The sequence below is a fragment of the Ambystoma mexicanum genome, chromosome 4p (genome assembly GCF_040938575.1).
Source record: "Ambystoma mexicanum isolate Mex_15411 chromosome 4p, UKY_AmexF1_1, whole genome shotgun sequence".
Classification (NCBI taxonomy): Eukaryota; Metazoa; Chordata; class Amphibia; order Caudata; family Ambystomatidae; genus Ambystoma; species Ambystoma mexicanum.
Window position 1 is genome coordinate 126,104,600 of NC_090927.1, and position 13,562 is coordinate 126,118,161.

The 13,562-nt window shown below is 48.2% G+C and overlaps 1 protein-coding gene across 9 annotated transcripts in view; it reads right to left on the reverse strand.

Moving 5' to 3' along the window:
* Window positions 1–13,562, reverse strand: part of MAPRE3 (microtubule associated protein RP/EB family member 3) — a 1,726,857-nt gene that overhangs the window by 755,268 nt on the left and 958,027 nt on the right. Inside the window, exon 1 of one of the 9 annotated variants that reach the window (XM_069605537.1) lies at window positions 8,399–8,623. The exons of 7 other annotated variants lie outside the window; for them this stretch is intronic. In XM_069605537.1, coding sequence (XP_069461638.1) covers window positions 8,399–8,514 — 116 coding nt within the window. In that variant the 5' untranslated portion in view covers window positions 8,515–8,623. Of the gene's footprint in view, window positions 1–8,398; window positions 8,624–13,562 lie in introns of those variants that run through there. One more of the 9 variants, XM_069605538.1, reaches the window with a different exon arrangement.

Sequence of the window (13,562 nt, forward strand, 5' to 3'; positions counted from 1 at the left end):
GTGAAAGATAACCCAAGATTAAGAACTTCCAATTGGCTCTTAGTCAGGTGCTTAGAAGACATATTAATGACAAGCTGTTCCCCTGTTTGTTCTTTTACCTTAGATTTCTTGTTGCCTCGTCTGGTTTTCTTTTTTCTAAAAAAGAAACCGCAGTTGACCTTGATGTCGATGCTGGTTGGTATGGCACTGTTTATTTATAAAGCACCTGTACACAGGCAAGTGTTTCAAAGCGCTCAATGAGGGTGTGCACAAGGAAAAAAATAACAGCCGCTCAGAGACCTTGAAATTCTGAGACGATAATAGTATGCACCGGCAGAGCAAGTGCATAAAATGCATTTAACAGTTTGAGCTACAGCAAATAGGCATGACAGCGATTCTGTAATTTTACCAGTGCAATTAAGGGGTGCAGACAAGGGAGAATAAACAGACGATCTATAGGTATGGTGCATACGGATCGTGCAAGTGCACACGCTTACAGGGAGTGGAGGTCCAAGTGCACCCGGTCCGTGGAGACAGGAGTAGGGAGCAGAGAGAGCCACTCTCATGGGTTAATTCCCAAGTGCAGTGAGTGTGGGTGGGGTTTAGGGCCCTGAGGCAAGTGCGAAAGGGGACTGGCGGGGGTGCCGGGGACCTGTGAGACTCCGATTTACACGAGGCGGCCAGTCAGCAAGCTGTATGGAAGGGAGGGAGAAGGGAAAGAGCAGACTGCTAGGTTGAGAATTATGGAAGATAGTACTGGGTATCGTACTTGGTACAGTACCCTGACTGGCTATTACTGCACTAATGGCATTAGCTAATCTGGTCTCCTCTCCACAAACAATCCACCATTGAGGCTGATTGTGGCAGGGACAGACAGCATCTTTGATCCACTTGCCATCTATGTGGTCCATGTGTTACAACCAATTGTACAAAAAGCAGGGACATATTTGAGGGACACCACGCACGTTCTTAATATATTGAGAGAATTGAAGAAACTACAAACTAAAGACATTTTGGTAACATTCGCTGTACAGAGCCTGCAAACATTCTGTTACGCTCACCTGGTATCCACAGGGACGCCACCCAGCGGGTTACTCGCTGGTATGCTTCTCAGCTTTGCCCTGATGTGGTCTGCGGGAAAGGTTCTGCCTGAAAATACAGGAGGACTGTGTTCAAGACTGATCGACTGATGTAAGTATCCTCCCTCCACCCCGTATGATTTCAGTCCCTCTGGCGCCCTCTCCTCACCTTGTGGTAGAATTAGGCGTGCTCTCCGTCCTGCCTTCTTTGCAAGGGCGCGTTGTCTTTCATGGGCGGGTGCGGTCCAGTTACTTCACTGACGCCGGCCCATTTGATATTGTTCAGGTAGGTCTTATTGCTGGTCTTTAGTTTTGTTGCTATCCTGCATGCCTTTCTTTGTTTAAAATGTCTCTTTTTTCTCCTTTAGGTATGCAGAGCTTCAGCGCGGCGAACTGGCTTGGTTGAGCCCCACTGGTAAACAATGGTGCATTAAGAGCGCTATAATGCGGTAAGTAAGCGCTATGCGCAGATCTGCCAAGTCTTGCCTTTGCTAACCTGTGTTTTCCTTCCTTGTAGGTCGCGGTGTTCTTCAGCGCAAGTGGAATGTCCGGAGTGGTGCCAGCCGAGAGGCGACCAGCCAGGTAAGCCTTTTGAGCAGTTCGTAATTTGTAAATGTCTCTATTGCTTTCTTTAATGTTGCCTCTATCTTCCTCTTTCAGGTCGTTCTGTCCGGGAGGCGTGCAGATTCGAGGAAGCTGTTCTCAGTAGCTGCGAGTGTTTAAAGATGAAGACTGCAGGTAAGATGCTGCTGCTAATGATGTTCCTTTTGTTTCCTTGCAGGTTCTACTTCTCCGAGGTTCGAGGGAATAGCTGGACACGGTGAGCGTCACGTTGCAAGCTGCAAAGTAACGCGAAGCGTGTTCTCTTGCTCGGGTGTGGTTTAAATAGCCCCAACAAAATAGTCCAGGTAAAGTAGTCCCTAGGCTACCACACCCAAAACTCTAGACCGCATAGCTTGGTTCTTACGAACCAAGCTATCCGGATGCCTCCATGTTTGCTGACAATACAATAAAGTAGTTTTCAAGCACATTGTTTTTCATGGTGTATAAGCCTGGCGCCAGGACTGGCCCCATGAGGGCTTTTGAAGAGGATGCCAGGCTCTAGAGGCCCAAGTCCTGACTCCACCTGGCCAATGGGTTTGCCAGAGGGGGTTTTGGGCGAGGGTCGTGACAATTATATTCCCCACAGAATGGTCTTTACTACAGGAGGACAACTGTAGGGCAGAAAAAGTGTTCACTCTGGAACTCACAAAGATAATTTAATATAACAATGTTTTCAGATTTAACAAGCAGTTTTACTTACAAGCAGCAAGTACATCTATGGATTCCCCAATGGGCCCTGCATATGCTAATCTTTTTATGTACCACTTGGAAATGCAGTCCGTATTGAAACATCCACATTGGTCCACCAAACACCTGGTTTGGAAAAGATATATTGACAACGAGTTTGTAATTTGGAGAGGAGAACGTAGTGAACTTGACGAGTTTCTGATCTATCCAAATTCTACATATGAACGTATACAATTCACAATGGAAGTGGGTACACCAAAATGACATTATTTGGATGTAGAACTTAATGAACGCATTTTGAAAACTAACATCTTTCAAAAACCCAATGATGTAAATAACTCTATACACTACTTGAGTCATCACCCGGGACATTTAAAGGATAATCTTCCTTTTAGCCAATTTTTGAGGTTACATTAGAGGTTGAGAATGCAAAACTGACCACAAAGTCTGAGTACTATAACTGCTACAGCAAAGACTAAAGCAAACCAGATACAGCATGAAGATCTCTTGAAAGTTACACCTAAATCACGGGAGATGCCCTTTCGCCATACTCTGAAATATTCAAGCCAAAGTCACCATGTGACCATACTTATTAAAAAGAACTGGAAATTAATGCAATTGGATAGACTGCTTCAGCAATTTAAAAAAAAAAATCAGAGTACAAGAGCGGTGTGGACTTTAGGGACCAACTAGTTAGGGCAGAAAGAACAAAACCTAACCCTCAAATAATGCTTCAGAAAAAGAGTGGCATATTTCCCTGCCTCCATTGTAATAATTGCAACAATATCATGAAGGGAACCTACGTGAGACATCCCCGGAGAAGTGGCCAAAATCAAGCTTAGACATTTTGCAACTTGCGATTCTACTTCTGTTATTTATGGTCTGAGCTGCAGCTGCGGGATCTTTTATGTGGGACCGACAGCGAGAAAAGTGAAGGACTGTTGTAATGAGCATAAAAGTAACATAAGAACGAAGAACTTAAGCTCACCCGTAGCAAGACACTTCACTGAACAGAGCCACACAATAGCCCAACTTAAATTCATGGTATTGGAGGTGGTACAGAGATATTGGGCCTCATTACGACCCAGGCGGTAAGTTACCGCCTGGGCCGTGACTTTACCACCATGGCGTAAACTACGTTTACGCCATGGTGGTTGGCGGACTTACCGCCCCATTCCGACCTTGGCGGGGCGGTAAGTCCCCAATCCCCATTTACCCTTCCCCATTCCCATTTTTGCCCCATAGGGCATAATGGGAGTGGGGAAGGCGTTAATTACGCCACCGTAAATTACGGTGGCGTAATTAACTCCATGGTCCCTTAGCGCCATGGATTTTAACACCTGCTAAAAGCAGGTGTTAAATCCGCCATGGCGCTAAGGGACCTCGTACTCAGGCGGTAAGGGTCGGCGCTGTTTACGGCGCCGTAAACCCCTTACCGCCTGGGTCGTAATGAGGCCCATAGTATCGGTGGCGATCAGGCTAAGAAACTTAATCAGAGAGAACTATTTTGGATTGAGAAGTTGAACAGTCTAATGAATGAATGGAATGAATAAGGACTTCTACCTAGGAGCATGTTCCGTTATACTCTGGGGCACTAAAGATCTTGACAATAACTGCTGTTTGACAATTAGTCATAAGTAAATGGCTTGTAGACTAAGCATGCTCACCGCCCTGATTCATCTACCTAGAGAAGTCTCTATAATCTAAAATGCATCCTTCGGTAAAACCAGATTAAGTAGTGGGAACCCTTCTGATGCCTTAGACCTTTTCTTTGTGAGCAATTTTAAGCACCATGTGTTCTTTGCAAAGACACCCACCATAGTGACAGATGTATATTTAGAGGAATGGCCCCCTGAGGATACATCTTAATATTATGGCTTGGATAGACTTGATTTATTTAGCCTATAGTTTGCTTTCCTACGGATGATAGCATAATTTTACATAATCCATCAGTTACCCATTTATTGACAAACGGGCTGTAGCTGCATGAAGAATGTAAAATGTAAATATAGCTATATTCTATAGACAGGTACAAGCACCATGTAATACACGCTACGCCATTTGTTTACCATGACATCATGACGCCATTTTGTCGTGATGATGTTGCATAAATAGCAGCCATTCTGTATGGCTCGCAAGATCGGAAATAAGCTGATGTCTGTAGTGACCATCGCCACATTGATGGCAAGTCTCGTGGACAGGATATTGTTTGATATTTATACAGAGACTCACTATAAGAATTAGCAGACTCTTTACTAAGTTTGTATTTTTAGACACTTGCAGGGTTCCAGGAACCTGGTTATATGATATACAAATTCCATACTTTCAATCATCAAAGCGCCATACAAGTACATCGAATGAAATATCATTGAGAGGTAAGGAAGAAGTTACTTACCTGTAACTGTTGTTCTTCAGCATGGGTCTGGCATGGATTCACATGCTCATGAATTTAAGAATGCATAGCAGTACACACATGCACAACCACGGGAGGTGGCAAGGCTCAACATTAAGCATTACATCAACTCAACATTAAGCATCTCTTACCTCCTCACCAGGCCCACCTTCAGGCGAACAGGTTGCGCAGCACTGCTTGGCCGACCCTGGACTCCTCCCTGGAATCCCGGTCGAAGCAGTAGAATCTCGTGAAGGTGTGCGTCGACCTCCACGTAGCCGCCCTGCAGATGTCCAGCAGGGGCACACCAGATAGGAATGCCGTGGTAGCAGCGATCGCTCTGGTCGAATGGGCTCTCGGACGGCCGGGCACGGTCGGTTTGCCAACCGGTGACAGTGCATGATGCAGCCGGAGAGCAATCTGGAAATGGAAGCCTTCGAGAGGGCCTTCCCTTGGTTCACAGGTCCAAAGTTCACAAACAGCTGTGAACTCTTCCGAAAACTCTTCGTGCGTTCCACGTAGAACTTCAGCGCTCTAGCTACATCCAGCGAGTGCAAAGTTCTCTCGACCGGCGACGAAGGCGACGGGAAGAAAACTGGTAACACCAAGGGCTTGTTGAGGTGGAAGTCCGACGGCACCTTGGGCATGAAGGAGGGGTGCGTCCTCAGCACCACACTCATCTCGTGGAAAGTCAAGTAAGTAGGGTTGCAGGAGAGGGCCTGTATCTCTCCCACTCTTGCGGAGGTGATGGCCATAAGAAACGCTGTCTCCCACGATAAGTACTTCAACTGGGCCGAATGCAGAGGCTCGAATGGCGGCCCCATGAGCCTGCTCAGCACCACATTGAGCTCCCACGCCGGAGCCTTCACCGGCGGGAATGAACGGAACAGTCCTTTCATAAACTCCTTCACCAGGTGATGGGACCACAGAGATGATCGCCCAGGAGTTCTGGTGTAGCGGGAAATCGCTGCTAGATGTATCTTGATGGAGGCATGAGCTAGCCCCGCCTTGGCCAGCAATAGCAGGTACGGCAGCACTCTCGGGGCCGTAATCCATAGGGGGTTAATCTTCTGTGCGCCACGCCAGATCGAGAACCTCTTCCATTTGTGTCCGTAGCACTTGAGAGTTGAGGATCCCCTGGCCTTTGCAAGCCCCTCCTTGCATTCCGCCGGGATCGTACCCTCCAAACTCTAGTGCTGCAGGAGCCAGGCCTGCAAGCTCAGCGACCCCGGGTCATCATGGAGGTTGGCGCCTCCTTCTCTGGAGAGAAGATCCGCGTCCGTCGACAGTTTGACTGGGGGGGACGCCAACAAGTCCAGAAGGTCCAGGAACCAGATCTGCCTTGGCCACGCCAGTGCGACGAGGATCATCCTGCAGCGGGACCTCTTGAATTGGTTGACGAGTCGCTGCAGCAACAGCAACGGGGGGGGGAACGCGTACAGGAACAGGCCGTCCCAGGGGAACGAGAAAGCATTGCCCATGCTCCTTGGCTGGGGAAACCTGCTGGCGAACCTCTGGCACTTGGAGTTCGTCGCCGTCGTGAACAGGTCGATCTGGGGTTTGCCCCATTATTGGAAGAGTCGATCCACTTGATCCTGACGCAGCTCCCACTTGTGGCACGAGCGCAGCTCCCTGCTGAGCGAGTCGGCGATGGTGTTCTTTATTCCTGCCAGATGGAAGGGCACCAGAAACATCCCCTGGGCGACGGCCCAGTGCCACAGATCCTGGGCCTCCTTGGATAGGGCTGGGGATCCGGTGCCTCCCTGCTTCCGGATGTAGAACATTGTGGTGGTGTTGTCGGTGAAGACCCTCACCACCTTGCCCTTGAGGGACGGAAGGAACGACCTGAGGGTCCAGAACACGGCTCGGAGATCCAGGATGTTGATGTGGAGTGACCTCTCTTCCGGTAGCCAAAGGCCTCTTGCGTGGAGATCTCCGGTGTGCGCTCCCCATCCCTCTGGGGAGGCGTCCGTCGTCACCGACGGTGATGAATAAGTGTATTGTTTGATTTAACACTTACCTCTGAAGAAAAATTATAATGTATTTTTTGCTAAATAGATGTACGATTGAATTAATTTTGAAATCAACCATTTGACTATTATTCAAAGCTATTGTTTGTTATAGAATATTATTTGGTGGTCAGGGGACGCGAGTGTTCCACTGATTGTAGACACGTTTTTTTGTTGTTGCTATTATTACTATGCAGCATCATAGTGCCAGGGCCGCTTCTATCTCCCTGCACCCTCTTACTAATATACAAATCATTAAACACATTTCTAAACAACGGAGTGCACCTGCATAGCATAATGCTTGTAATGCCATCTAAATTGGCAGACTTGATATATATTTACTTCGCGTTGCTATTTAATTGTTGATGGTATTTATTTTATGTGGTTTGTTAGACTTATTGGTTGCATTGTGTATCATGTTGTCTGTGCTCAGACTCTTGTGTAATCATTGTTGTATAAATCAGTTTTTTATGCTCTCAATAATTTCCCAACTACTTTCATGATTTCGTTGCCAAGCTCAAGTTTGTGAGTTGGGCAGAAATACATAATGGAATAGATTATAAATGCAGCTGTGGTTACAGCTGGACAGCTCATAAGGTGGTGGCTGCATGTGTGAGACCATGCAGGGGCTGAATGATGAATGGATGGGAGAAGGCTGGCAAATGTAATTAGGACAACAAGGCTCACCGCCGCCCGTTGGATGGGTACTGGGAAAAGACACCGTAAGTGTAAGGAATGAAGGAAAAACATATGCATAACTTCCTTTTGAGCTTTCTCCCCATCTGTCTCCTCTGAGCTGATAAAGATCGAAGTCTTCTCGTGGAAGCAGTGGAGAGCATGTGATCTATATTTAATATGAAGCACGTTGGGGTGTCGGAGACTAATGTGTTAATGATCTTCAATGGCAGAATCAGCTGTGGATGCCAAGTCCACTGCAGTGTTGGACCATAGCCGTCATTAGAATGGGTAAATAAGTTATATGCCGCCACACCAGTAGGCTTACCCCTTCCCCCACAGTCTCTAAATGGAGCTCCGCTCCCAACATTTGAAGGGTTACACCTTCCCTTCACTGCCCCCACGAAATGTTTGCCTATGTGCACCCCTTTTACAGGTGCCATTTACTACCAATCAATGGAACAGTGCTGCATGGACACGAGGGACCCAGGAAAACGTGGCTTATGCTGGGTGGATGCGAGAGAGCGATTCGGTTTGTAAAGTACACTACACCCAGGCCTCTCATGGGAGAGCCAGAACCCTACATAAAAGAAGAGGGCATCCATAATACATAAGAGAGCTCCGATAGGGTAAGCTCTATGCAGAACGTTGCAAAAGGGCACACAAAGGACACTATAATGCCACGTACATGTTTATCGAGCCTGCTGACAACGGACAGGGGCATCAATCGTCCTGGCAATGGCAAAAACACCAGACCAGAAGAAAGTGAGCCACGAGCAATAACAACATACGTAAAACGAGCAACGCAGCATTGAAAGTGGAACCCTGAGCTGAGCTCCCCAGTGCTCCCGACCGCCCTCCCCTGCAGAGGAGGCTGGGTGAGAAATCCCACACCGGCGTTCTTTGCCGTCAAGCAACAGCGGGCTGGGAAGCCAGTATCTGCCATCAGTCACACAGCCGACACTCGCGCCTACCTGAAGGACGGCTCCTCTCGCGAGGGGGGCTTCCTGAAGGGGGCGAGGCGGTGCTCGTCGGGGCTCAGGCTCCCGCAGGGGGAGCGGGCTGGGGACCGCGCCGGGGCTGGAGACATCCTGCTCTCGCTCGGCAGAATCCGGGGATGGAGGGGAGGCGACCGGGCAGCAGCAGACTCTTAATGACTCGAGGTGTATAGATGGGCTGGGAGGATCTGTCCCACGCCAAGGCTTGAAGGAGGGGTCAGCCACGGAGCCGGAGCCGCATGCTGCTGCTGTAACCAAAGGGCTGCCTGCGGTCTCGGCAATTCCCACTTGGCCATTTACCAACATCGACTGGCCGTCCTCGACCTCACACCGCCAGACAGCGCGGGATTTATATTTCTGATTAGAAACTTGTGACTTCCCCGTCTGCCTGCAGTGTCCACTGGCACCACCACGCCTTGCATTTCATAGCACTTTACAATCTGCTAAAGAGGACTGTTAGGGAGAATTCTCTGTTTAGGCTGAATTTCCTAACCTAGTGAGTCCCCCAGCAGCTTTGCTGGATTTATGGGGTTTATTTTTTTCTCCTGCCAAGAGTGAGACTCTTTTACCCTCACTCTTGGACATGATTTGAGTGTGTTTCTTTGAATCTAGATGTGTTTAATGGGCTATGGGGTATTTGACTCCATAGGGTTTCATGTGTTTTTGTGATGTGTGTTACACAACACCCTCCGTGCAGTAACACAGGGGTGTCATAGTGACCCCCCAGTATAGACTCCATACCCTGGGACGGACTACTGTCTCCCAGGGCATGTAAAGTCACCATTGACTTTACTAGTCTTACATTCTGAACAGAACCAGTACAAACCATCATATTGTGGACGTACTGGCTGGGGCAATTCGATTGCCCCAGGGTCTGTTAGTCGAGGGAGTACGTCTCCGTCCCCCCTGATCGAGTTTTGGCTGGTGGCAGTGGATACTACTTTTTATATTCAACCGCAAATATTTTCCTATGGGATTTCCCATTGTTTCAGGCTACTATCTTTATTTAATTATTTACGGTAGCCTCGAACATACCGCCGGTTTATTTAATTAATATTAATTCTCCGGTTGGTATTTTTTGCCAAAACTTGATTCTAAAATGGCGTTTGTGTTCTCTTCTGTGACTCCAACCCAAGTCGAGCCCTTTGTTCCACTTTTTGGCGGGCTTCTCCACAGAAGCCCTCTAAAGTGGTGCCACTATGTCTAGGGTACTTAGGAGGGTTGGAGGGGAATTTAGGCATCCTGGACTGGGTTGCCTAGGCAACTCAAGTCGCACTCCGTCCTGATTGGCCCAAGTGGTGAGCCGGCCGGCTCACCACTTAGCATGTTTGAGTGACAGCTAGGCTGAGTGAATGGGGGTTTGCTGCATAAAAGCAGGGCTTTGGGACTGGAACTTCAGAAGTCGCCACAGGACCTAAGAATCCGACGAGGGAGAAGCTGAACCAACCTGCCACGACACCACCACTGGTGGAGCCCTGCTTGACTGCCTCACCACTTTTCCCAACGACAGAGGAGATCTCCCGCCGGAGAGTCTTCTTCCTTTGACTGGTGGGGATAACCAGTTTCACCGTCTTTTCGCTTTCCCGACGTATCTCGTGGCCGCCTTGCCCGTGCCAAGCACCCCGGCAACCGGGATATCACATTTTACCACGACCGCGAGACAAAGGTACCACCTTTAACCGGAAAACTCCGCGGCTGGTTTCTTCCCTGGTAGTGCAACGACCTTCCTCTTTCCTCCAAGTCGAGATCTTCTCTTCCCCTGGACGACGACACAACTTGCACCCACTACCAGGAACAACTGCCACCGCTGGAGGATCCTCCCCACTTAAGGTACCGTGTCCCGCCTGGCTTCCCTTGCAACCGACTGTACGGGGTAGATTTAGCCCCCGGCTTTCGAACCTGGGTTAGCCTGGGACACCCTGGCTAAACTTTTCTAAGCCTCTCTAAACTCTTTTCTGAACCCTCTGCAAGACTTTCTAAGTGTAATTGTGTGATCTTGGGCGCATTTGTGCTCTGCTCTCTCTAAGAGTGGGCCCAGCCTTTGGACTTTGACTCACCAGTGACTTTTTGCTCTCTGCCTTGCTAACAGTGTTCTGGAATCATAGAGTGGTGTACATCTTCATATTCTGTCTTTTTCCCTCCCCTTTTTCACAAACTTACTAGAGCGCAATCTAGTTAAGCGCTCACCTCTGTATGAAAATAAGTGGTGTTTTACTGTGATTTTCTAATAGGGAAAAAGGGGTGTATATATCATAATAGTAACTGTGTTTAGAATATTTTACAATAAGAGTGCTGGAGTGTTTAAACTGTGTGTTTTTAAATAAATAATTATATACTTTGATACCAAAGCTCTGGTCAGTGTTTGTTTGTATTAATGTATCTGAGTGCCTATTGAGTATACTTTGCATACTGCCTAACTCTTCTTGAGGGAAGTCTGACTGCTCAGCAACAGCTACCAGGTAAATCTGGGTGGTACAGACTGCTACCAAGTGGGTTTACTGCCAACACCTGTAGTTTTAAATCTTTTGCAGTGGTCCCTAAGGGAACTGCACAGGTTTCTGCCTAACAAGGACATAGAGCGACTTCCCAATGGACAAGGAACCGTGCTCAGGCGCGTCCTAGCATGAGACGTGCTGACCGTTCTCTCGCCAGTAGCATTAGGCTAATGTTTAGCCCTAGAACCACTCCCTCCTTCTTTCTGCGACTCGGAGGCAATACGATGTTACATCTTGGATTGGTTTAAGACCACGACTCTATATTGTAGAAGGCAGAATGTGTTGGACGAGTGCCAACTTAGTATCATCCGATTGCACCTGCCATAAAGACAGTGGGCATTACAGCAGTGGTCAAAGTGTACGAAAAGAGGTAGTGGAACTATGTTCCCTGCTGGCCGGCACCCAGCCCCCACAAATCCCATCACCACACCCCTCCCACATACAATACAAACCCCCAAACACTTGCACCTGCTGTTTAAGGGAACGTTCAGTGCAGAGCACTGAAAGTGCAAGTTTCAACTTCTTCCTATACCTTTATTTTAAAACGAAACCATTCCGGAATGTTTTCTTTTTAATATAAAAGTATAGGAGCTGTAAAATGTAATTTAAAAAAGTAGCGGAGCACCACTCCCGACCGCTCACTTCGACCACTGCATTACAAGTGGTGCCAGAAACAGGGCCATCTCCAAGATTTGCGAGACCCTAGGCGTCAAAAGGCTGGGGTTAGTGGAGGCGATTTGCATTATGTCAACATCACAGAGTAATATAAGTGTTTGACGCTGTGAGGGGGTCAAAGAGGCAATAGAGATAAAAGACAGCCCCATTCTAACTTTCAGACCCAGCACCCAAAACGTTACATCAGCAGGACAGAACAAAACTACATGTCCCATAAACCACCACGGGAAATGGAGACTAGATGGGGGAAAAGATAAAATGAACAAAGGGAAGCGGTATAGATACATCCCCGTCATGCGGTACAGTGACAGATACCCACATAGCAGTACAGGTTGGGATGGACAAACAGGGCATGGAGCAGGGGGGAGATATGAAGGCAAACTAGCTGCCGGTGTGGGAAGTGGGCAGGAAAGGCGGGAGGAAGCTGAGAGAAGGGGAGGAGCAAAGTATGAGTTAAAAGAAGCCCAGAGAAACTCATCAGCCCTCTCTCATTACATCAACAGCCCTGGCCGGAGACCACAGAGGAGTGGGAGGAATCCCCAGGTGATGTACATTGGGCGTACTAGGAGGCTGAAGGCTCGGCACCGCTGAGATCCGTATCAAGAGGCACAGCCTCCGCCAGGAGAGCCTCAAAGAGCGGCAGCGCCGGGGGGCACTACTGAAGCGGATTCACCGACAAGGAAAGTCTGGCTGTAAACGATTTTCAAAGGACAATGTTTCCGTGGGTTTACCCTCTCTGTTTGTTTTCCTTTTTTCCAAAACCCAATTTGGACAGCTGGCGAAGGAATGGAAAGCTGGTGTCCGGGGAAAGGAATTTATGTGACCTGATTAATTTTCTTTCAAAGAGGAGCCAAGCTTAAGAAGACATTCATGGGAACTCTGAATTGATCCACCATTTTTCCGAGCAAGCCTGTTGAATCCCATTTAAGCATGTTTTGTTGTTTATAACGAGAGGCTGTGTGAAAATGTAACTCAGCAATAAATCATACCTTGTGAACCCTGCATTCCAACTACAGTCTACTACTTTACAGTGGTGGCAGCGGTGGGATTCAAGCGAACGCCAAGGCAGACAGAATGGAAGCTGTGATAAAGGCACTCACAGAGGGGCAGCAGCAACTGCAACAACTTATACAAGTGCAAGGCCATCAGGCGCAGGCAGACAGCAAGCCCTCCAACAAGCAATACAAGTGCAAAGTACGGCACAAGAGCAAGGACGGGAAGCTTTAAGAATATTGGGAGAAGCAGTGGCCACCACCAGGACGCAGCCCGCGATACCGTCCACAGTATTACAGAAATACCAAGTAGGACAAGACCCCAGTTTTTTCTTTGTGAATTTTGAGAGAATAGCCAGAGCAGCTCAATGGCCACAGGACAGATGGGCCTTCTACCTCGCACCCCTGCTCACAGGGCCAATGCAGGGGGCATACCAAGCTGCCAACCCCACAGGGGACACCCCTTATACCGAGATTTAAAAAACAGTGTTGGAAAGACTTGGTATGGATGAAGAATCCTACAGACTCAAGTTTAGAGAAACCAGATTGAAACCCGGCGAAAGCCCAAGACAATTGTTCTACAGAGTGCAAGATTTGGCGGAAAATTGGCTTCAAACAGGCACTGCCACAATAGGACAGATTAAGGATAAAGTAATGATGGAACAGTTCATTGATGCCTTACCCGGACCCATACAGAGGTGGGTTAGGCAACATCACCATCTGTCCTTAACCAAGGCCATAGATGTGGCAACAGCATATCAGAAGGCAGTTAACACTCGACCCATCCCAGCGACCCACTTGAGAACAAGTATGGAGACTCCCGCCTTACGCAGTGGGCCTTATAAGGGGCCAAGCACCGAACCCAGGAACCGGCCAGAACCCCGACCTAATGGGGGTGTTACAATCAAAGGAATGGCACCACAATGTTTCGAATGTGGGGAATGGGGTCATATTGCTCGATTTTGCTCCCGAAAACCT